This window comes from Miscanthus floridulus, chromosome 18 (assembly GCF_019320115.1).
Source record: "Miscanthus floridulus cultivar M001 chromosome 18, ASM1932011v1, whole genome shotgun sequence".
NCBI lineage: Eukaryota > Viridiplantae > Streptophyta > Magnoliopsida > Poales > Poaceae > Miscanthus > Miscanthus floridulus.
In genome coordinates this window covers 124,547,607-124,569,831 of record NC_089597.1, presented here as the reverse complement: position 1 = coordinate 124,569,831, position 22,225 = coordinate 124,547,607, and the positions used below count along the sequence as shown (strand labels likewise).

The 22,225-nt window shown below is 53.5% G+C and overlaps 2 protein-coding genes and 1 pseudogene across 3 annotated transcripts; 2 read left to right on the top strand and 1 right to left on the bottom strand.

Moving 5' to 3' along the window:
- Positions 1 to 7,956: 7,956 nt before the first annotated feature.
- LOC136522296 (xyloglucan endotransglucosylase/hydrolase protein 22-like) lies at positions 7,957 to 9,758 on the bottom strand. 2 transcript variants are annotated; one of them, XR_010775849.1, is made up of 2 exons: positions 8,543 to 9,758; positions 7,957 to 8,413 (listed from the first exon to the last, which is right to left on the bottom strand). XR_010775849.1 is itself a non-coding variant. In XM_066516121.1 (1 exon), the coding sequence occupies exon 1, from the start codon at positions 9,566 to 9,568 to the stop codon at positions 8,696 to 8,698; it is 873 nt and encodes a 290-aa protein (XP_066372218.1). In that variant the 5' UTR covers positions 9,569 to 9,758; the 3' UTR covers positions 8,477 to 8,695. The 2 variants fall into 2 exon arrangements, 1 of the variants encoding a protein (XP_066372218.1); XM_066516121.1 differs by lacking the exon at positions 7,957 to 8,413 and having other exon boundaries at positions 8,477 to 9,758.
- A 1,665-nt stretch (positions 9,759 to 11,423) lies between these two features.
- On the top strand, positions 11,424 to 12,859 carry LOC136524587 (patatin-like protein 3; annotated as a pseudogene).
- A 7,058-nt stretch (positions 12,860 to 19,917) lies between these two features.
- Positions 19,918 to 21,493, top strand: LOC136522898 (RING-H2 finger protein ATL43-like). The gene has a single exon (XM_066516697.1). It carries the CDS (start codon positions 20,291 to 20,293, stop codon positions 21,479 to 21,481), a length of 1,191 nt encoding a protein of 396 aa, XP_066372794.1. The 5' UTR covers positions 19,918 to 20,290; the 3' UTR covers positions 21,482 to 21,493.
- Positions 21,494 to 22,225: the final 732 nt, after the last annotated feature.

The window sequence follows — 22,225 nt, the reverse complement described above, 5'->3', positions numbered from 1 at the left end:
GGCGTGGTTAACCGTGTGGTTTCCTAGAAGGATGTGGCCGGTCGTGGCCATTCCTCGGGCGAGTTCATCGTGTGTTGTGGTCCTCTGGTTTCTCAAACGGGAAACCTGGCCACGGCTTGCGATGAGCGAGAGTACTAGCCCCTCTGGGTAGGTGTTCCCCGGGATGCAACCCCTAAGGGTAGTTCCGGGAGTGTGTCCACCATGAGCCACGGGACCTAGATTTACAAGGTGGAAGTCTGGACTGCGGCTAAAGGCGGACGTGGGTGCTGGCCCTTTGGCACTGATGAACCCATAGTTTTCCCGGTGGATGTGACCACCACGGGCCATTCCACCAGTGAGTCCACTGGTGGTGCAAGGAGACATCGCTTAATTCCACAATCAAAAGAGAGTGCGCGACTATCCCCTACCTAGCGCGCCAACTGTCGGTGTTTCGTAAACTGGACTAGTAAATTTATACGATTGTTGAGCTGTTCTAGGAAGACGATGGTAGCATCCAATAGACCTGAGGATTTATACTAGTTCAGGCCAGAGCCGTACGTCCAGTCTCAGAGAAGATCGAGTGCATGTTCCTCGCTTGAATGCTTTGAAGTTCTTATAATAGGGGTGCAAGAATGGAGAGAGAAAGGTGGTAGAACCTATGCTAGACGAGGGGCAACCAGAAGAGAAGCTCAAGGAGCCCTACTACTATAGATGGAATGGTAGAGGATGAAGAATGTGAAGATGATCCCGAGATGGGAGCCCTGGCTACCCTTATATAGAGTTCGTGGCCAGGGCTCGTTACAAAGAGGAGGTTCCCCCGACCGAAGGGTCGAGAGCCCGAGGGTGGTTCTAGCTAACTTGGCTTGCAAGCTACGTCGTCTTCTAATGCTCGCCCGGGCGTGGCTATCGTCATGGTCTTATGGCCATGTCGTAGCAGGGTCTGACGTGGTGCTACTGTGTGGGTCATGGTAGCACTGTAGCCATGGTGATGGTTTGTCAGCTGTCCTGTGCAACGCGACATCCTTCATGGTCTTCGTCGTCGTATCTAGGATCCCTAGGACGTCGTACCCGTAGTAGGTAGCCGCCTCGGGTCGTTGTTCGCCTGGTCGCTTCGTGGGGCTGAGGGCCACGACCCCGATCGTTGGGGTTGAGGCTCTCTGCCATCCATAGAGGTCTCTAGGTCGGGACCCTTGTCATGGATCCATCCCGTAGTGGGTGGGATCGTACATGTGTCTTGTTGGTCCATATTTGTACTGTGGGCATCGTACCCGTTGTCACGGCTATGCGTTGCTGTCTTATTGGTGCAACGCGGCACTGGCATGGTGTCCGACTGGGCGGAGGTGACTGTCGTCACACTGGTCCTTGAGGGATCGGTGCGGCATGCTCGCCCCTATCAGGGCAGGTTCGTCAGGCAGGGCCTGACCTCTCCCCGTCCCTTTTAGAGGTTGTGATGGGGGAGAGGTCGCGCATCTGAGCGTCGCGTGACCTATGCCGGAGGAAGGGGCCGTGAACACCCTTGGCTCAACGTCTGGCCTGCTCTGCTTGGCTTTCGCTAGGCCTCGGTCGTTTGGGCCCTTGTTGACTATTGCGTTGTAAGCCGTGCGGCCAGCTAACTAATAGGTGCCTTGAGACACCCCGGAGTTATGACCCCGATATATAAGTTGTTACTTTTTTCTATAAAGTTAATCAAAGTTAAAAAAAAAGTTTGACTGTCACGTATTCTAGGAATTTATTTATTTGGGAACGGAGGGAGTAGTATATTCGAACGGTTAATTTTTAGATACTATGTTTTATAAAGTAAAGCGGACATATTGGATCACACTTTAACAAAAGCCATATGTTAGCATTATTGATCACGCATCTATACAGTCATCGCCGTAGCAAGGCATGAGTATATTTGTCTAGTAAATGCAAAAGGCTGAAAAAGCGAAAATCTAGATCCATGATGTCACAAAAAGTGGTATAATATTATAATAACATTTAATACATAACTTAAGGTAAGGTTTCAAGTAAATACGTATGAGAACACCCATGGGCCATGGAGGTGCCATACAAACAATGAAAATATTCATAGACTATTTGATAAATTTATCCCAATTAGATAGGGATCATAGAAATCTACTCCTCTTCTAGCCATAAGCATTTTAAATTTGGACCAGGGGCAGGTATCTGTGACCAAGTGAATGGAGCTAAAGTGCATAATTTTCTTTGTCTTTACTAATCAATTGGGGCGGTTATAAGGCTATGTTCAACTGGCTGAAAAAATGGCTGATGTTAATACTGATTTGTTGTGAGAGAGAAATACTGTTATTTTTGGTCACTCGGTACGGCCGCAAGCGAACAGGGCCTGGGTCTGGAGTGTGGAGCGTTGTGTTCGTCATTTTGGGCTGGTTATGATCGTTGGGCTGGGTTGGACAATGTTTCATCCTGGTCCAAAACGTGCTACATTTGTTGCGGAGCTATTCTCCCGAGATCGCAGTAGTTTGGCCAAAATTTCGACTAGCGGATTCGACATGTCAAAATTTAGTGCTCGTTTAGTTCTTAAAAAATTTTCCAAAAAGTGATACAGTAGCTATCACATCGAATCTTGCGATCCGTGTATGGAGCATTAAATGTAGATGAAAAAAACTAATTACACAATTAAGTTGGAAATCACGAGACGAACGTTTTGAGCCTAATTAGTCCACAATTAAACACTAATTGCTAAATAAAAATGAAAGTGCTACCGTAACTAAATTTCCAAATTTCACGAACTAAACATATTCGTGGCCAAACTTTGCATCGGTACGAACCAAAGAGGTCGCAAGTTTTATTCCATGCCAGACGCTTTAATGGCGTACCTAGAAATGTGTCGGAGATCCTATCCTAGAAATGTGCTGGAGTCATCAGTCAGATTGGAAGAAGAGAAAATCCCTCGAATGTCATCAAAATCTATATCAATCCCTTATATGCCATTAAAAAATGTAAGTTTCCTTCATTGGCATTAGTTTAAATTTTGCATTCCCTGTGTGCCATTGCTGTCGTATGCACGTTAGATGACTGTTAAGTGACACTGAAAAGACAAATTTGCCCTCTAGATGCGATGAAGTAATTTTGCCTACTTCCCTTTGCTGCTGGTGGTCGCGGACGGCGGCCGCGTCGCACTCAAGCTCGAGCTCGAGCTCGAGCTCGAGCTCGTCGTGCCCTGCGACGCCGCCGGACGCCGGGAACACGCTGCAGGTGTCGCACGCGTTCGGTCCCTGCTCGCCGCTGGGCCCGGGACGGCGGCGCCGTCGTGGGCGAGGTTCTGGCAGACCAGGCGTCGCGTGACGCGTCGCGGCTGATGTACCTAGACTCGCTGGAGGCGCGTGGCTGCGCCCGTGCGTACGCGCCCATCGCTTCGGGGCGGCAGCTGCTGCAGACGCCCACGTACGTGGTGCGCACCCGCCTCGGCACGCCGCCGCCGCAGCTGCTCCTGGCCGTCGACACCAGCAACGACGCCGCAGGGGCTGCTGGGGCTCGGCCGTGGCCCGCTGTCGTTCCTGTCGCAGACCAGGGACATGTACCAGCCACCTTCTCGTACTGCCTCCCTAGCTTCAAGTCGCTCAACTTCTCCGGGACGCTCCGGCTCGGGCGCAACGGCCAGCCGCAGCGCATCAAGACGACGCCGCCGCAGCCAAGCGAGCGCGCGAGCACCCAGCCACCCCCGCCGGCAGTCTCCACCGTCGTGATCCTGGCTGCACGCCACCGTAGCCGTCAGGTTCGGCATCCTCGTCCTCATCCTCTACCTCATCTTCAAGCTGCGATGCATCCTCTCCCAGGCTATCGGACGCGTCGTCGCCGCCGCGCTTGTGGCAGCACTCGAGGCGCGCCCAGGGCTCCCAGGCGTCGTTGCCTGCTCGCGCGCCCGCGTGGCCGCGGCAGCGGCTCGCCAGGGTGCTCGCAGCGGTGGCTCGTATGGCCGCGGCAGGCCTGCTCGTGCGCACGGCTGGTAGGCCAGCGCGAAGCAGGCAAGCCCACGCCCACGCCAGCGAGCGAACTGCGGCACGAACTAGGTCTACGTCGTCCAGATCCAATCCGTTGCTGCTCGCTGCTGATCTGACTCCAACAATGGAAATGTTCGTTCATCCAGTTCTCCTGCTCGTCTACGTTTTCCTGCATGGATGGATGCACGCACGCACGCAGGGAGCCGTCGTTGGTGCCGCCGCCGGAGGAGACGCCCAGCGGCCTCTACTACCTCTCTAACCTGGACCAGAACATCACCGTCATCGTGCAGACCGTGTACTGCTTCAGGGCGACCGACGGTGGCGGCGACGGAATCAGCGCCTGCGACGTGCTGAGGGAGTCGCTGGCGAAGGTGTTCGTCCACTACTACCCGCTCACCGGGCGGCTGGCGATCTCAGGCGAGGGGAAGCTAGTCATGGACTGCACGGGCGCCGTGTTCGTGAAGGCTGGCGTGGACTGCGCCATGGCAGGCATTGTCGAGATGCCGCTGCTTGCAGCCTAGGTACGTACGAGGCGCTGGAGGGCCGCGCGTGCACCACGTTCGAGCCGCTGGCCGGGTTCGTGTGGAGCACGTGCCCGCCGGGCGCTAAAGCGGGAGTTACTTTCGTCTCGACAAGCAGACCACAGACGACGAGGGAAACTGATCTGCACTCTGCAGACATTGAAGGCCAGTAGGCCACACACACCGTGCTTGGGGTAGAGGCTCCACTCGCAGATGGGCGAGGACATGCTGCATGCAGACGGCGAGAAGCTGTTGCATAGCCCGTGACCCGAGTTCGTCCATGGCGCAGATGGTGCGGGCGTCCCTGATATTGGCCAGGCCCTGAGAAGCAGACAGCAACAAGGTTGAAGAGCGGCGAGGAGCGGACCTGAGTTCCATCTAGGTCTGCATGGCTGCATGCCTGCGTGGTCCCCACTCTTTATCCAGCTACTGGACTGGTTGATGCGGTGTGGGTCCAACGTCAATTGATGGGCGCTGGCTTCGCACGGGCTGATGCCCTGATGGCTGATGCGTCAGACACAGACCCAAGGAATGGGTGCTATGCCTAACAGACAGCAGCGCTAGGGGTAAAAGAAAGGATCAGAGCAGGTGCTATCGAACGGAGTTTTAACAGAGTTAGCTGTTGACTCTCCCAAAAATAGCAGTAATGGCACATAAGGGTAGAGAAATCTATATCAATGGCAATGAAGGAAAACTATATTTTTGAATGGCAAATAGGGGATAGTTATAGCTTTCAATGGCACTGAGGGAATTTACTCTTGGAAGAATTGGGGAATCGGTCGTGGGAGGGCATGGGTGATGGATCCGGTCTGGTTTTCCGTGGGTGAAGGCGGCTAGTCTGCTGCGTGAACGAGTGAACGGTGCAGGCACAAGGCTCTGAAGAAAACGCGTCTGGTTCACGGGGGAAAACCGAGGATGACACCAGTTTCGCCTAGTTTATTGCATTTTTTTTAGGAAATTAGTTTATTGCATTGCTCTACCACGTTGTAACAAGTAACAACTTCGTTCTCGTCACTCATCAGCAGTTATCAGCTCACTCCTGTATACTACCACATCCACAAAAGAACGCGATTCTGAAACGGGTTAAAATTTAATTAAAATTATATAAAAATATACGGACTACTAACATCCATGAAACAAAATAGGTACCATTAGATTAGTTATAGATTATATTTTCATAATAAATTTTATTAGAGACATAAATATTAATACTATTTACTATAAAATTAATTAAAATTGACTGACCTGCTTTTTTTGAGACAAAGGGAGTAAATAAAATACTCCCAGACCATGAATGTCCGCCCTCTCCCGTATGGATGTCTGCTTCAGTGTGGGCGTTCAGTTAACCGAAACCGATCGATTCGGTTCTTCAGCTAATTCGGTTACCTGAGAAGAAGGTACCAAAGTTATTAGGACCGGACCGGAGATTGAACCGGTGAGGTCATCGGTTCACTGGTTCACTGGTCCAACCGTTTAGAACCGGTTGAACCGCCGGTTCAATTATTTTGGACCGGACAAATTGAACCGGCCACAATTACTTTGAACCGGTATATATATATAAATATATATATACATATACATATATATATACATATATATATATATATTTGCTATAATTAATAATTGACAAATGATAAATAAACAACACAAATTTAATTACCCAAGTTTTTAGATTCAAAATAAAAGTGCATGATAACTGATAAGAAATGCATCTCATCTGTTACTACTTTAGCCATGTCGTGAAAAACTTAGAAAGCAATCCTAAATTAATCAAATCTAGAGAAAAGAGGGGTAATTTTGGATCAACCTCTGCAATACTTCCTGCAGATGTGAATGGAAGTCTAGAGATATCAGTTTGCCTACGAAAGACACCAGAATTCTCCCTGACTGCTACTATTTTCCTTTCCCAAAGCATCAGACACTCTGCCCTCGCTGCCCCTATGACCTACACTGTTTCCTGATTTTCATGTATAAACCTATCATTGATATGACAAAACAAAATCGCATAGATCACAATGTGTTTTTTTTAGTTCTTACTTTCTGCAGGAGGCCCTCTGCCCAAATCAATTTCAAGATGTACCTTCCTAGGCTGCAAATTATTCCTACAAGAAAAAGCAGCCTACATGGGTACCACAAAATGAAGTTTGGATGCCATGCTTTAGCCAATTATTCCTACAAGAAAAAGCTTTTAGCCAATTTCCAATAATACCCCTAACTAGATAAGGTCGTCTTGAGTGCACAGAGGGGTAATTTTGGAAAAACTCAAAAACTCACCGGTTCGCATGGAACCGGCCGGTTCACCGGTTCCGTAAAAAACCGGCCGGTTCAACCGGTTTTTAGCGGTTCGATTGCACAGACGGTCTTTTAAGTGAACCGGACCGGTCTAGGCTCTGGTTCGGTCTTTTAGCGGTCGAACCGCCGGTCCGGTCCGGTCCTAATAACTAGGGAAGGTACCAATCAGTTACTTTGAAAATGCGGAACCGAGGAATTTCGGTTTTGGTTAATTCGATTCGGTTTTGGTTCTAACCGATGGAATCGAATTTTTCAGGAACCAAGAAACAACACATTCAATTGCAAATTTTGGCAGCATTTTGCCTGATTTTCATGCAGTCAAAAAGGACAATTTAAACAGCAATGCAACATAAAACAACAGTACAACACATTTATGTTATTGTTCTCTCAAATATTCAAGCATAGAGCAATATTCAAGGTTGCAGTAAAAAAACAAGAGGTCCAACAGCTTAGTTCGGTCATTTCAGGTCAATTCGGTTAACCGAGTGCTGGAACCGATTTAACCGTAATAATTTCGGTTCCTGAGAACCTGGAACCGAACCTGAGACCGAATATTTCGGTTTCGGTTACTTCGGTTTTAGTTCTGGTTAATTCGATTCGGTTCTCCGTTTTTGGTTTTTTTGTGCCCAGGCTTATGTCTGCTTCCTCGGTTAAAATAAAATAACCACCCAAATCCGGATAAGCGCGCGTGTTTAGTTTCAGGGAGTTGGAATTTGGGGCTATCGTAGTACTTTCGTTTTTATTTGGCAATTAGTGTTCAATCATGGACTAATCATGGACTACCGTAGTACATTTATGTTATCGTCTCGCAATTTCCCACCAAACTGTGTAATTAGTTTTTTTTCATCTACATTTAATGCTCTATACACGGACCACAAACATTTAATATGATAAGTACTGTAGCACTTTTTAAGAATTTAGGGTGAAACTAAACGAGGCGTAAGCTTTCCTCCGGTTCTAGGGCCCTAGTCTGACGCAAGAGTCCAGTTTTACAGGCTGTCCCTGTCCATGTCCGTGCGCCGTGTCCACGGGTAGCCAGCTAGCTAGCTGGGCCAAGCTGTCTGTGTAATTCAGCGGCCCCGCAGTCAGACTCCAATGGAGATGAGAGAACAGACCACACATGCATGCATGAATCTTGTCCGAAAGCACAGCCCACACCACATAGATTTGAAAAGAAACGAACTCGATCGCTACTATTCGAAAGAGTGTCTCTCGTCACATGAAATTTTTTTATCACAGTATTAACATCCAACAACCTCTACCTTTCCTTTTTTTTTTATCTCTAACCTACAGCCTACAGCCTCCACGGTACAGATCATAATTTTTTTCGTATGAAAGAATAAATCACAAATCCAACGCCACCGCCGCCGAAGCAGAATGCGTGGCCGGTGGGGGACGCCACGCAGCGCCTGGCGCACTGCTTCGTGGAGGCCCTGGAGGCGCGCCTCGCCGGCACGGGGAGCGTGCTGCACAGGTCGGCGAGTGGACCGCCTCGTCCTAGGCGATGGTTGGCCTGTTGGTCTGAAGTGGCGATGCAGGAGCCAACACGTGCACGGGGAGCGTGCCTGTTGGTCTGCAGTGTCCTCTTGAGTTGTTGGTGTGCCCGCTCGAAGAGGCTCGGCGTTCTGGGAAGGTTCGCGAAGGCCACTCCCGTGCCTGCAGGTACGAGGCATCGTGGCTAAAAAAATCTATGTGTTTTTTTAAGCTAAAACACACATGTAGGCAGTTGTACATCCGGTGTTGCAGAAAACAAACGAAAGAATAATGGGACATGCGTGCTAGTACATTTACATTGCCATCGCCCATGGCAAAACCAAACATTATTCGCCAGACCAGACCACCGATCTCTCTGGTTTCCACCACGGCGAGGCCGAACGACGAGGGATCGTGCACTGTGGCTTCGTGTTCGTTCATCCATCGATCCAACCACACGCATCCTCACCGGAGCTTGCACTCGGCGGGCACGCCCTGCGGGAACCGCTTGGCGTCGGTGCAGTAGTTGTAGATCATGAACTTCCTCTGCACCCAGCGCATGCGGCGGTAGCTCATGTCACTAAGCTGCTGGTTCCACCAGCTGCCGCGTCGCCCTCCCCCGGCCGCAGCCTCCATGGCGCCGACGGGGCACTGCTGCTTGCCGTTAGCCCAGACGCAGGCGTCGGCGCTGAACCCACGGAACGACGCCACGAACGGCGCCTGCGTCCAGTCCGCCTTGACGCGCCCGCCCTGCGTGGCCCAGTCGTCGGCGTTCCAGAGACTCGCGTACAGCCTCATCGGCTGCGTCCGCGGGAACGCCACCCCGCGCGCCTCGTGGTTCTTGAAGTCCCGGATCGGCGTGCCGTCCACCGCGAAGATCACGTGCTGCGGGTTCCACACCACCGAGTAGGTGTGGAAGTCCTTGGTGGGGTCGAACCAGAGCCGGAACTGCTGCTCCCTCTGCCCTTGGCCCTGGGTGAACACGTTGGTGTGCAGCGTGTAGGGCTCGCCGGAGACGTTGCCGAGGAACTCGAAGTCGATCTCGTCGTGCGCGCTGCCGGCGGAGGAGAGGTAGAAGGTGGTGACAGTGCCCGCGGAGTTGCCGGGCACCAGCTTGATCTGCATGTCGATCTTGCCGAAGAGGTACTCGTTCTTGGACTGGAACCCGGAGCCGGAGGTCTTGTCCAGGGTCAGGTCCAGCCCGCGCCCGCCGTCCACCACCTTGCCTCGACCTTGCCCCCACGTCATCTCCGTGTCCTGGTAGAAGTTGCCGCCGTGTGCGATGGACGCTAAGCACGCCACCGCCACGAAGGCAACTAGTGCCCCTGGCCTCATCATCTTCTTCTTCTTCTCACCTCTAGCTCGTGTCTGTGACTGCCGGAGCTCTAGCTAGTGATAGTGGTGTGAGTAGCGTGTGTGGGGAAGGAAGGAACTTGGACTTGAGAGATGTTTCGATTGGTGTGTGAGTGGGTTGGGATGGCCATGGAGTGGGGTGGTAATTTATACGGGAGCGCCGGGGTGCGGTTCCTTAGCCGTGGCAGCCAGCTAGCCAGGCAGGCAGCCGCGGGCACGGCAGGTGGTGAACCAACGGGCGAGTGCCGGGCGGCTCCGGCGCTGGGCTGGCTGGCAGGATGGCGCATCTCCGCGGAGTGAATGCGGGTAGATTTAGGGCACGACACGGCTGGCCGCACCTTGGATCCAGCGGAAGCTGGCTGCCCGCGCGTACGTCCATGCCGGTGGGGGCCGCGCGGCGCGGGCGCCTTTACTTGCCCACGCGCGGACGCGTCCACCCCGACCCGACCCCGGCGGCATCCGCGAAAGGGGTGGCCTAGCCGGGTGCCGGGTGCCGGGCGGGGAAAGCGCGCGTGCAGCTTTTGGCGCTGCTTTCCTCTGCGTGCTCCGGTCGCGCACAGTGGCGCTAGCTAGCTAGTGCTACGGGGGCGTTCGCTGCTTTACAGTGAGGCGCCGGCTGGTGGTGGGCAGGCACGCAGGGGCACAGGCTGCTTGCCCCGCTCGTGCTGCCCGCCTGCCACGGCCACTGCCAGCCCCGCGGCGAGATCCGGCCGTGGCATGGGAGAAGGAACGCGGCGGCTGCCCTGGCCTTCCCGTCCATGGCATTCGAGTTGTACGTCCGTACTTGCATGGTGCAGGTGCAGGGTGTCCACGGTAAACGGCTAAAAACGCATGCAGTGCCGCCGGTGTCCGGTGAGACTTTCATTGGTCCGTAGTAGGGTTGGGACGAAAGTTGGATCCGCCATTACGCTGAGCAGTTGAACGGGCGGTGGCGCTAGCGACGGAAGCCCATACACGTACAGTCGTATTCGTACACAGGCAGAGGCCGTGTAGCTCAGGCCTCAGGCAGTCGAGCTGGAGTGCTTACTGGTTTCTCCTTCCAACATGCTGTCGTTAGGTACACCTATACAGGTGTGCTGATTTGGACTACGCTTAGTACAAACCAACACGACCGCTTTTGGACACGTCGAGATCGAGGCAGGGGCTGCCGAATTTGAATCCGTTACAGCTTACAAGGAAATTTGAACACTGAAGGATGCTTGTTACTGTGTTTATCCTCATTTGACATGGCTGAAGTGTTTTCTCTGATAATGTGCTCTTGTGTGACTTTAGAAATATGCTGTATCATGAAGCAAAAATTACAGCCCCGTTCGTCCAAGTACAAGAACTAAAGGTCTGTTTGGAATGCAGAAGATTTCATAAAAAAATATGCAGAAATTTAATAAGAATCAATTTATTTTCATAGGGAAAATACTAGAACAAAAAAAATTCCCCTGTCCATATGTTGTGCGAACAGAAAAAATTTCCCACATAGGTACACCTATACAGTTGCATGATCAAAACTTGTGCTCAAATAAACATGGCAGTTGTGGGATCCTCGGGCTGTCCTATGCTATTTGTTGGTGATTACTAAAGATACAAATTACACATTCATATGTTTAATATTAAACACATCTTCATCCCTCTTCTGACTATATTGCTGAGGGTGTTGTCTATCATAAGCATAAGGGATAATTATCTGTTGGACATCCCAAGTGATGGTTCTTTGCTGGCAGACATCCACTTCTTTTGCCAGAAGACACTCTGGTTCGGTGAAATTAGGCCACAGGATACCGCGGACCAGTTGCAGCCGATTGAGGAGAGAGAATAGCGGTGAAATGACATTCTTGCCCTTGCCGCGCGTGTCGCGGACTTCTTCGACCTGGCCGCCGGCTCCGGGGCCGGCGGGTTCCTCGCGGCGGCGCTGTTTGCGTGCCGGATGCCCGCCAAGGCGGCGCGCGAGTTCGTGGCCAAGAACCGCAAGGTCCTGTCCGGGGGACGCGGCGGGAGCGACGGGGGCCTGATGTCGATGTCGTTCCGGCGCGCCCGCCCCGAGGCCTTGTTCCGGAAGGTGTTCGGCGACCTGACGGTGCGCGACGCCGCGAAGCCGCTGCTGATCCCGTGTTACGACATGGCGAGTGCGGCGCCGTTCGTGTTCTCCCGCGCCGACGCCGTGGAGGCCGACGCGTTCGACTTCCCGCTGTGGCAGGTGTGCGCGGCAGCCTACGGCGTGGGCCCCGCGGACGTGGCGTCCCTGGACGGGCGCACCAGGCTGCACGCCGCGACAGGGGGGGCGGGGGTGGAGCGTCCGCTGCTGTGGCCAACCCGACGGTCGTGGCGCTCACGCACGTGCTCCACAACAAGCACGAGTTCCCCTTCGCTGCGGCGTGGCCGACCTCGTGGTGCTGTCCCTCAGCGGGAGCGCGCCCGCCACCGCCTCCTCGCTAGGTCACCCGTTGTCCTCTAGCCTCCTGCGCATCGCCAGAGCCTGCTAGGCCGACATGGTGAGCCTGCCTGCCTGACCGGCACCATTTCTCGAACAGGGTAGCAGTTGGAACGAACAAATGGACAGGACAGGACTGACAGTGCGCCTCTCGCGGTTTGTTTTGTTTCGATCGCGGGTTGACCAGGCCGTGTCGATGGCGTTCGGGGAGAGCAGAGCGACCAACTACGTCCGCATCCAGGGCAACGACATTACGCCCGGCGAGACGGCGGAGGCGGCGCTGGCGGAGCAGGGCGTGGAGTCAGTGTTGTTCCGTGGCAAGAAGCTGATGGCGCAGACCAATGGCGAGCGGCTGGACGCCGTGGCGGAGCAGCTGGTCCAGGAGCACCACCGTCGGTTGGAGAGCAAGACCCCCGTGGTGCTGGTGAAGCCCTCCGAGCGCGCGGGGGAGGGATGCGAGGTTAGCAGCAGCGAGCCTTTGACCGCCACAACCGCCACACTGGCAGCCGCTGCCTCAGCGTCGCCTTCGTGCGCCGACACAGAAAACAGAAAAGAGAATGGGAGAGAGAAAGAAGAAAGCGACAGGGGCAAGAATGTCATTTCACCGCTCTTTTCTCTCCTCAACCGGTTTGCGGTGTCCTGTGGTCTAATTTCATCGAACTAGAGTGTCTTCTGGCAAACTGCTGAAAACGGGGTGTCCGTCAGCAAACGACCATCACTTTGAATGTCCGCAAAACAATTGTCCCTAAGCATAAAGTACCAGTGCTGTCTGACTGAGTGTGAAGCAATATTTCAGTTGCTTCTAATGGTTCAGACTACACGTGCTATTGCAGATAGCTGAGCAATCCAATTGACAGATTTGATGAGATGCTGTCCCCCATACTCGTGCTTCTTCTCTAAACTCAATCTCACTTCGTTATATCGGATTGTTCGTGCTTGCTGAGGTATCAGTGATATCGGTCGCTAACAACCGTATATGAGTTAATTTGGTAAAATTATACAACATTAATTAACAATTCAGTTGAACTAATGCAAATTTATAATATTCAATCAGACAAAGTATAAAAAAACGTCGAATCATTCTTGTACTTAGACCTGTACGTTTATGATCAAATATGGCCTCAGCCGTGGTTTAGTACAAAATAGTCAACAAAATAGAGTATGACATGCAAGCGTGCACGCCAGCCGGTGACATATTAAAAGGCAGACGAAAGAAATCATGAAGACTAGGTGCAAACGTGCACGTAAAGGCTAATACTAGCATAGAAAAAAAATATCAATTATATGCCTACAATGAGAACAAAATTTTTATGGCATGTTGTGGTTAGGGTACTCGATGGAGTATATTAGACATGAGAAATTGTGAACAGCTGGAATTGTAATGGTCGATCTCTAGATCTTTAAACGACGAATTATGGGCCTGTTTGGTTGATGACTAAAACTTGCCACGTCTAATCTTCGGCAAATTGTGGCTACCAGAGAAAGTTTGATGAGCAAAATTGAAGCCACACTTATGACAAAGTTTGGCAAGAAAATTGGTCTATGACGTGTGGGACTGAGTGCTAAAAAAGTATGGCATGTTGTAGTTGTGGCAGCAAACCAAACAGCTACTAGAAAAACTGTGGCATAACTAACTTATGGCATGGCATGTTTTGGTCACGAACCAAACAGATTGTATATGATAAACCAGTAGAATATCTAGAATGTTGAACGCATATTTAAACAAGCTAGATTGCATTGCAATAGTGTTGTGCGCTTGAGGAGTGCCAAATTACACCATGGTAGGATAGAGTACTATGCTTTTCAAATCCTGTAATAAAAATCTAGAATAGTTAAAGAGTATGTTCGCCGGTTGGTTTCTGGCCTGATAAACCCGGCTGATGCTGGTTCGTTGTGAGAGGAAAATACTGTTGGCTGGCTGATACGGGTTGAAAATATGGAGTAACAAATAAATGTAGTCAGCCATGCTAGTTTCGTAAGGGCTTCTCCAGTGGGCTTCTGAAAAGCGACTTATGGGCTGAGGTGGCAGGCCATGAGTCGACTCACGCCACTGGAGCAATCGACTCATCCGATGAGAGAGATTGAACCGATTCACCAGCGTGAGTTGATTCATCGCCGATAAAAAACAATTAAAATAAAGGAGCACGAACGGCTGATGACTTCTTGTGAGAGAGCGGCCAGACAAAAGCAAGTAGGAAACTGTTTTTTTATTTGGCAACAGAAAGTAACAGTTGTAATTATTTTGTTTATTTATGCATATGATCCACTTAACTCAGAATTCGACTCATCCAAAACTGAGGTGGCCCTCTTTTTCTTCAATGCATCGACTCACCACTAAAGATGCCCTAATAAGGACTTAAGGAGTGATGACGTGGAACCATGGCGCACCATTCTGCTGTGCTGCGTGCTGCCACGTCCAATACGATAGAACTCCTCCAATCAAGCACCTGTAGTACTGGACAGCCACATTGGCATCATCACGGCGGCACGTACGTCGGCATCGAAGGAGCAACGGGACATGGCATGGCGCCGCAGCAGGTGCGAGCTGCGCTCATCATACTCGGCACCGCTGCCTGCCTACCACCAGTACTAAGGTCTTGTTTAAATCTAGAGTAAAGTTTTGAGTGTCACGTTAGAACGTCGTGCGATTGTTCGATACTAATAAAAAAGGAATTACAGAATCCGTCAGTAATACACGAGACGAATTTATTAAACCTAATTAATCTGTCATTAGCACATGTGTACTGTAGCACAATATTGTCAAATCATGGATTAATTAGGCTTAAAAGATTCGTCTCATAAATTAGTCATAAACTGTATAATTAATTATTTTTTAGTCTATATTTAATACTACATACCTATGTTAAACATTCAATGAGATACGAAGGGAAAGTATCTAAACAAGTCTCCTTCGGGCCTCTCCAAAGCTCCAATCTACTGTAACGGTAGTACCACTGCGGCGCCGATGCTGCTTTTGATTCGAATAGATGGAGATCTACTGTAACGGTAGTACCACTGCGGCGCCGATGCTGCTTTTGATTCGAATAGATGGAGCGGAAAGGAAGACACGGGGATCGTATGCTTGGACATCACAGCTGGCGCCTGTCGGCCTTGTCCAGGCGCGCCGCACTGGTGCCAGCCAGACCGGCGTCCGGCCGGTCCGGGAGAGCAGGGTCGTCTAGGGGCCTGATTGGTTGAGAGAAGTGGGCAGCCAGGCCTGCATCCGGGAGCCAGGTGCTCGCAAGCCAGGTTCCTTGCATGCAGGTTGAGTTGTTTGGCTGGCGTTTTTGTTCCTCCTGGCCTACTAGAGACAGTCGAACGCGCGCTGCGCCCACGCCAGCCAGGCCCGCCGGAAACGGATTTTGATTTCGTTTCCGCGCAGCCAGGCCCGGCGGCGAGCGCTGCATCCACACACCCAGGTCCAAACGCGAATCCAGCCATCCAAACATGCTAATCCTGCATCCGGTTGGCCAGGCTGGGTTGCATCCGGGCAACCAATCACGCCCTAGAAGAGTGCAGCGCAGGCAGGCAACCCAGCGGCCGGGACCGCGAGCGCGAGCTGCCCTGCCCATACGGCGCCGAGCATCGAGGCCACGCAGCGGCCTCGTCCCATCCGCGCCCGACGCGTCGTACACGTACAGCACTGCCTCCAGCCCGCGCGCTTCCGTCTACGCGGCTTGCTGTTTGTTACCGCTTCACGCAGGCTAGGTAAGGTTCTCGGGCTCGCAGGCTCGCACGGGCCAATTGCTCTCTGTTCTGCGCGTGGCCGAAAACGCCTGAGCGATGCCATGAACTGCGCGCTTGACCCACCTTCGCAGCGTTACGAGTCCCGATCCGAGTCATTGCCGACATCATCCGTGCGACAGGTAGGCAGGTAGCCATTATCCGTGGAGCCAGGATGCTGCCCAGGCCTACCTGTACACGAATCTGCCAAAATATCTCGTTTGGGCTGAGTTACACAGGTCATCTAGCTAGACCAGGCAAGATATTTTACATTTCTGATTAGCCGTGAGATACCAACAGTTCCACACCACATCCAGTGGTAATGTTATCAGCCTCATGATTGGAGAGAAACAAGTATCAGCTTTCGTGGCTAATAAGGGTTGTTTGTTTACCCCAGCTTATATATCGAGTTTATGGGCATGAAAGAAAGAAAAAAAAAAAGAGGCTGGAAATAAGCTGATCCAAAACAGCCTATAGATGTGCCAATATCATTTCACAAAAGGGAAAAAAAAAAAAAGATGTGGCAGTACCATGAAGCACATAGACGGAGAAAGGGCAACATCTCCGAGAGCCTTTCTAAATGTCAATCATCGTTTGGAGAGTCATCTGCATAAAGATCGATCTCCAAACAGTTTTTTTATATCTCATGCGTACTCTATAGAGACATTCTCATCTTTTATTTTAGGCTAGCGAAAAATCCGAAATAGAATATGGCTATATTTGGATGACTATTTAGAAAAGCTGTTGGAGGGTAGTTTTTCACAACAATCTCTATTCATAGCATTTAGCAAGGATATAGAGAGTCTCTTGGAGATGCTCTTTTAAGAGATTAGCAAAATTATCTTCTAAAGGTAAACTTGGCTATTATTAAAAGAAAAACATCTCCATCAGGCTTTGTAAACGACTCTCCAAATTTACTAGCTCTCCATCCCACCCCATTCGCTCTCTACTACCTTACTAGCCATCCAACCTCTCGGCTTTACATAGTCTGTTGGAGTACTATACTATTTTTTTATGAAGTCTATTTTAGAGAGTAGCTAAATTAGTAAATTTAACTAGTCTTTTTTGCCTAATCTGTTGAAGATGCTCTGGCTCAGAAGATAGACGTTGACGATCCGGAGCACGAGAGTTTCGGGGGACTAATTTTGTGCTTCTTTAGGCCATGCTACGATTTGAAGTACAGAAGCCACTCCTCAACACTGTGCTGCAAAACAAAAAGAAAATAAGATGCCTTATCCAAAATACTAGAGGTACCGTATAATTAAAATACAAAAGCACATCTCCTTCGTTCTCTCCCAGATTCCCAGTTGCAATGGCAGGCAACCTTGGCCCTTAAAATTTTAGCTTGCAGGACCGATTTGTTTTTTTTTTTTTTTTTTTTGAAACTGCAACACTGATTTGGTGCACTAGCAGGATGGCATTGGGCCACAGTCCGGCCCATTGTCAGGGCTACATTTGCAGCAAACAGTTTTTTTTTTTTTTTGAGAAACTGCTGCAAACAGTATTTGTGGAGAGAAATTGTTGTGTGGGCTATATTGTCCTCTTAGTCTAGCAGGGTAGCAGATCCCCCAGTATAGTGGCCTCAATAGTCCATTGGACAAGGCCTCACTAATTTCTTTTGAGTTGCGGGCTGTTCAAGAAGCCTCCACCATCACCATGTGATCTGGGCCGATTCTGAGTAGGCCGGCTGCCCGTCAACAGCGGGCCGTAATTTACTGCTGTATCCCTGTTGCTGTTCGATCTTGACGGCGCGGCCCAAAGAATCTAGAGCGCACAAGGCCACGGGTGGGCTGTGGGATCCGTGTAGGCTGGCCCAAACATCTCGAGAGTTCCTTCCTTTCCCTCCCCTGGTATCCCATATATGGGGTCCAAAGTCCAAACTGACATGCAGAGACTGAAACAGAAGCTTTGGGTTAAAGTTTAACTGGGAGTCCGGGAGCGACCAACCATGGCAGCAGCATTCGCCGAAGCTGAGCAAGGAGAAGACGACATTAGATTCGGCACAATCATGTCGGCTTCTCCTACGCGTCGTCGTCTACCAACCCAGTGACCTATACATGGGACGCCCTGCGCCAAGGTGTGCCGTCAGAGGCAACAGTGAACGTCTACACTAGCTCTGCAGCTAGGATCGCGACGTAACCTGCCCGTTCCACGCACGCATGCAAATATGCAACGTGCGCTCTCCGTCGTCCCTCCTCTCTCTCTCGGCGCTCGGCGACAAGCCGCTCAACTGTTCCGGCCGTCACCGTCCCACCAATCCACACACGCGCTGCCGGCGCGAGGCTGCTGGATCGATCATCATCTTCCCCCGGCCCGCATGCAGCTCCAGACGCCGGCCGCCGGTAGGGTACACCGTGTCCAGTTGCGGCAGCAGGCCAATGCTAGCTAGCTAGCTTCGGTTCGTCGTCGACGCATGCGGTATAGTAACTCTCTCCAGTTACAGCTTACTCATACTGTCATACAGCACACGCAGTGTAGCATGACGCGCGCCGAACAGACTTATGTCGCCCGCCGCCCTGACGGAAGCTGGGTGCGGCGGCGTCGAGCGGAACTATTGCACCACAGCGGCCGTAACTGTTGTCGAGCAATGGCACGCCCCCAGTCAGGCGTCAGCAATCAGCCACGAGCCATCAGGTAGGGTTCCGGTGTTTCACTAGCTAGCCGTGGTGAACGAAGAAGCCGGCCGAGTGCGAGCGAGGTTCGGAGCTGGCGAGTTGGGTGTGGTGTGGCTGGCCCAAGGAGGATCGACGACACAGGCGCGAGAAACAGGGGCACGGACGACCGACGGTGAGCAGAGCATGAGCAGTGAGCAAGTGGCCATGGTGGGCTATCATTGGCGTGTACTTGCACAGTGCCGGCGCATCCAGATCTACTGGAGCCGCCGCTGTCCCGTCCCAGGGCAGAGCGCGCTCCGTACCGTACCGCTCTTCCTTTCGACTCGCCGGACGACATGAGAGCAGAGTAGCAAAGCGAACAATGAGCATGCTCGCCCAAGGCACAGCAAACCGGGGGTCTCAGCTGAAAACACACCACTGATCTTCAAGTGTGCGCACGAACCCTTACCTTGCCTTAAAACTAAGGATGGCAACCGGGCGGTTTCGGGTCGGATATCCGTGGGTTTCGGGTCTTGCGGGTTCGGGTTCGGGGATGATTTCTCACCTACGGTTTTCGGGTTCGGGGCCCCGAAACCAATTAGGTTCGGTTTCGGGTTTGGTTTTCCACCCGTGGATATCCAAAATAAATCATTTGGAATTAAAACTCATGTTTTATAATATGCTAATAATAACTTGTTTACTTATATTATTAAATTTATTTTAAGTTGACTCATAAAAATATTTATTATTTGTTGCCTCTTGTTTATACATGTGAATATGTGTATATATATCATGCATATGTTTATAGAAAGTCCTTATTTCTCGTACTATGTTGTCATACAAAGCGGGTTTCGGATATCCATTCGGGTTTCGGGTATCCGCGGGTTTAGTTTTGGGGACAGATTATCACCCAAATCGGTGTTCGGTGCGGTTTTGGATTTTGGTTTCGGGTTCAGGTGCACAGAGACTCCACCCGATCCAAATCCGCCCCGTTTGCCATCTCTACTTAAAACCGGCGTGGGATCCAGCAATCCCTGAAACGGAAAGTGCGGCACTGGTCGTGCTGCCGGTCCTGGGCACGCGGACGGCCGGACGGGGCGCCCTCCGAAAATTAAAAATGTTTTGGCAGCAAACATTCAAAATTCGCAGAGCAGGGGCAGGTTCACGTCCGCCTGGATGGATGACGCGGCGGAACGGAACGGGACATCCCCCACCCCCACTCGCACCATCCCCGTCTCGCTCGCCTGCCATGACCTGCCATGCGGGGCCCGTGGCTGCCCGCCGAAGCAGTGTCAGCGGCTGAGGCGCTAATCGCGCCCGCGACACGAGCCGCGCTCTCTGCGCTCTGCTCTGATCGTTTTTTCTGGGACGGGGGCATTCATTCCCATCCTTCTTAAATGCGTGCTCAGAAGGAGTAGGATTACTCGCTTGAAACAGGGGTCTCTGTCTCTGCCCCCCAGCCCATCCGGCCATGCTGCGGTGCTGCGCTCGTCGCCTTTCTTCAGGGAAAAAATAAAATAAATAAATAAACAAATTGCGTTCATAGTCTGACACATGGCCCCACGGTGCCACAAAACTGTCAGTGCCCCTGTGTACTGTACTGATGCCACTCTCTCTCAGCTCGCTTCACTCGGCGACAAGCCGCACGCGGGTGGCTTCACCGGCGGAGCAGCGCAGCGCAGCTGACGTGGGCCCACCCTTTCAGGCCCCACTGCCTCGTCTCCCCGCCCCCACTGCTGGAAGAGCTAGCCTGCTGCCGCTTCACTCTAGTACAGTAGTCTACACCGCTATTACTACCCGTACTACCGCTTGATTACAAATCGCGAACGCTTGTGGCGCAAGCAGCGGCCAGCGGCAGCGCCACCACACCCGGCACCACCGCAGCAGCGCGTGTGGTGTGGCTCGACCTCCACCGATAGCCTGCGAAGCTTCGCCGGGCCTGCGCTGCGACTGCGAGAGGAAGAGGCGATGGAGCGGTCGCGGCGGCTCCTGCTGTCGGACTACGACGGCGCGATCGAGTCGCCGCTGCCGTCGCCGCCGCCGCCGTCCTCGGCCACGCCGTTCCACCCCGGGGTAGCCGTGGTCGTCGGCATCCTCACCAGCGTCTTCTCCATCACGTTCCTGCTCCTGCTCTACGCCAAGCACTGCAAGCGCAGCGCCGCGGAGTCGTCGGGGTCCTACGGGAGCGCCGGCGGCGGGGGCGGCGGGGACAGGAGGAACTCCGGCGTCGACCGCACCGTCGTCGAGTCCCTTCCGGTCTTCCGCTTCGGCGCGCTGCGGGGGCAGAAGGAAGGCCTCGAGTGCGCCGTCTGCCTCGGCCGGTTCGAGCCCACCGAGGCGCTCCGGTTGCTGCCCAAGTGCCGCCACGGCTTCCACGTCGAGTGCGTTGACACGTGGCTCGACGCGCACTCCACCTGCCCGCTCTGCCGCTCCCGCGTCGACCCGGAGGACGTCCTCCTCCTCCCGGAGCCGCCCAAGCCGTCTAGCACGGGCCCCCCTGACCCGCCGGAGACTAAGGCGGCGGCTGCTGCGGCGGTCAAAGAGCCGGCTCCGGCTCCGCCTCCTGCTCCTGCTCCAACGCCCGCGCCGTCCGGGCGTAGGATCTCAGGCCGGCACTCCACGGGGTCAGTGCGCGTGCCCGGGCGCGTCGGCCCGGCCTCGCGGCGGTCGGCAGACGGCGGCGTGGCGGTCGGCTGCTTCGACGGCGCCAAGGTGCGCAAGGACCGGGTGCTGCTGGTGGAGCCGGCGGCCGTGGTGGCGGAGCCGGACCCGGTGGCGTTCGACCGCCGGTTCGGGCACCGCATCCTGGTGAGCACCGCGGGCGGGTGCGAGGGCGAGACGGCCCCCGCGGCGCAGCAGCGGTGGAGCGACCTGCGCCCGTCCGACCTCATGTTCGTCCGCGCCGAGTTCCTGGTCACCGAGGCCGGTCGCTACTCCTGCTCCGCGGCCGTCGTCAACTCCGGCAACGCCAGGAGCGCCATCGGCGTGCGGAGCCTGTCGGAGCTGGCGGCGGGTGTACGCCGCCTCCCGCCAATCCGCGCCGGCGCGTGCGAGGGCGAGGCCGAGCCACGAGCCGGCGGCGGCGCACGGCGGTGGCCTGGGGCGAGCTGGTGGGCGCCGCGTGGGACCCCGCCCGCGCGTAACGGCCCTATCGCCTAGGCCTGCGAAACTATCCCCCCCCCCCCCCCCCCCCCCCCCCCCCCCCCCCGAGATGGCACGCAATTACATACAGCGGCGGGGCTGGCGGGCTGGCCTCCGACCCTCCGTGGTCGCCGGCGCGTCACGTGATGGGCAGCGTGGGAATTATGTATTGGCGGGGGGCTCTCCCTACTTTCGCCCGGGGCCATGCCGGCCGGCCTCGGAAGCCGCGCCGGAGAGCGAGGAGGAGACGCGGAAGGGATGTTGCTTTCGCGGGAATCTCGAGGCGGGTGTGTTGGTTCCTGGTGGCTGGTTGTGGCCTGGCTTGTAGTACGTGCGGCGCGGATTGGTTGCGTCCCGCTGCCGCCCGCAGATGCCGCCGCGGGCATCGAGGCGTGGCCGCGGATCCCCTGCGGCCGTCCCCGGACGGGAGGCGCGACAGTGTGGCGATCGGCCGAGCGCTGTGTGCCGTGCCGGTGCCCGTGCCCGTGCGGCTGCGCAGGTGAGGTTTTGGCTCCTTGCGTCGGCCGGGTCGGGGGTTAGGGAACCATACGAAAGCTGAAGCGAGCTTGTGTAGTTGTACTGCTGCCTGCTAAAAATTCTTTTGTCTCTCTGTGCATGACGAGGAAGAAAAGTCCCGCGCCTTTTTGGTGTACTACTACTAGTACAAAGTATAGGTGACTTGGCCAACGAGCTGCATCTGCATGGCATGCGTGCGAGCACATGAGCACGAGCACAGACGCTTTGTCAAGCGGCACAACTGCA

Bases quoted from the DNA above. Each gene is read 5' to 3' on its own strand.
- LOC136522296 (XM_066516121.1), bottom strand. From the start codon at position 9,568: ATGATGAGGCCAGGGGCACTAGTTGCCTTCGTGGCGGTGGCGTGCTTA.
- LOC136522898 (XM_066516697.1), top strand. From the start codon at position 20,291: ATGGAGCGGTCGCGGCGGCTCCTGCTGTCGGACTACGACGGCGCGATC.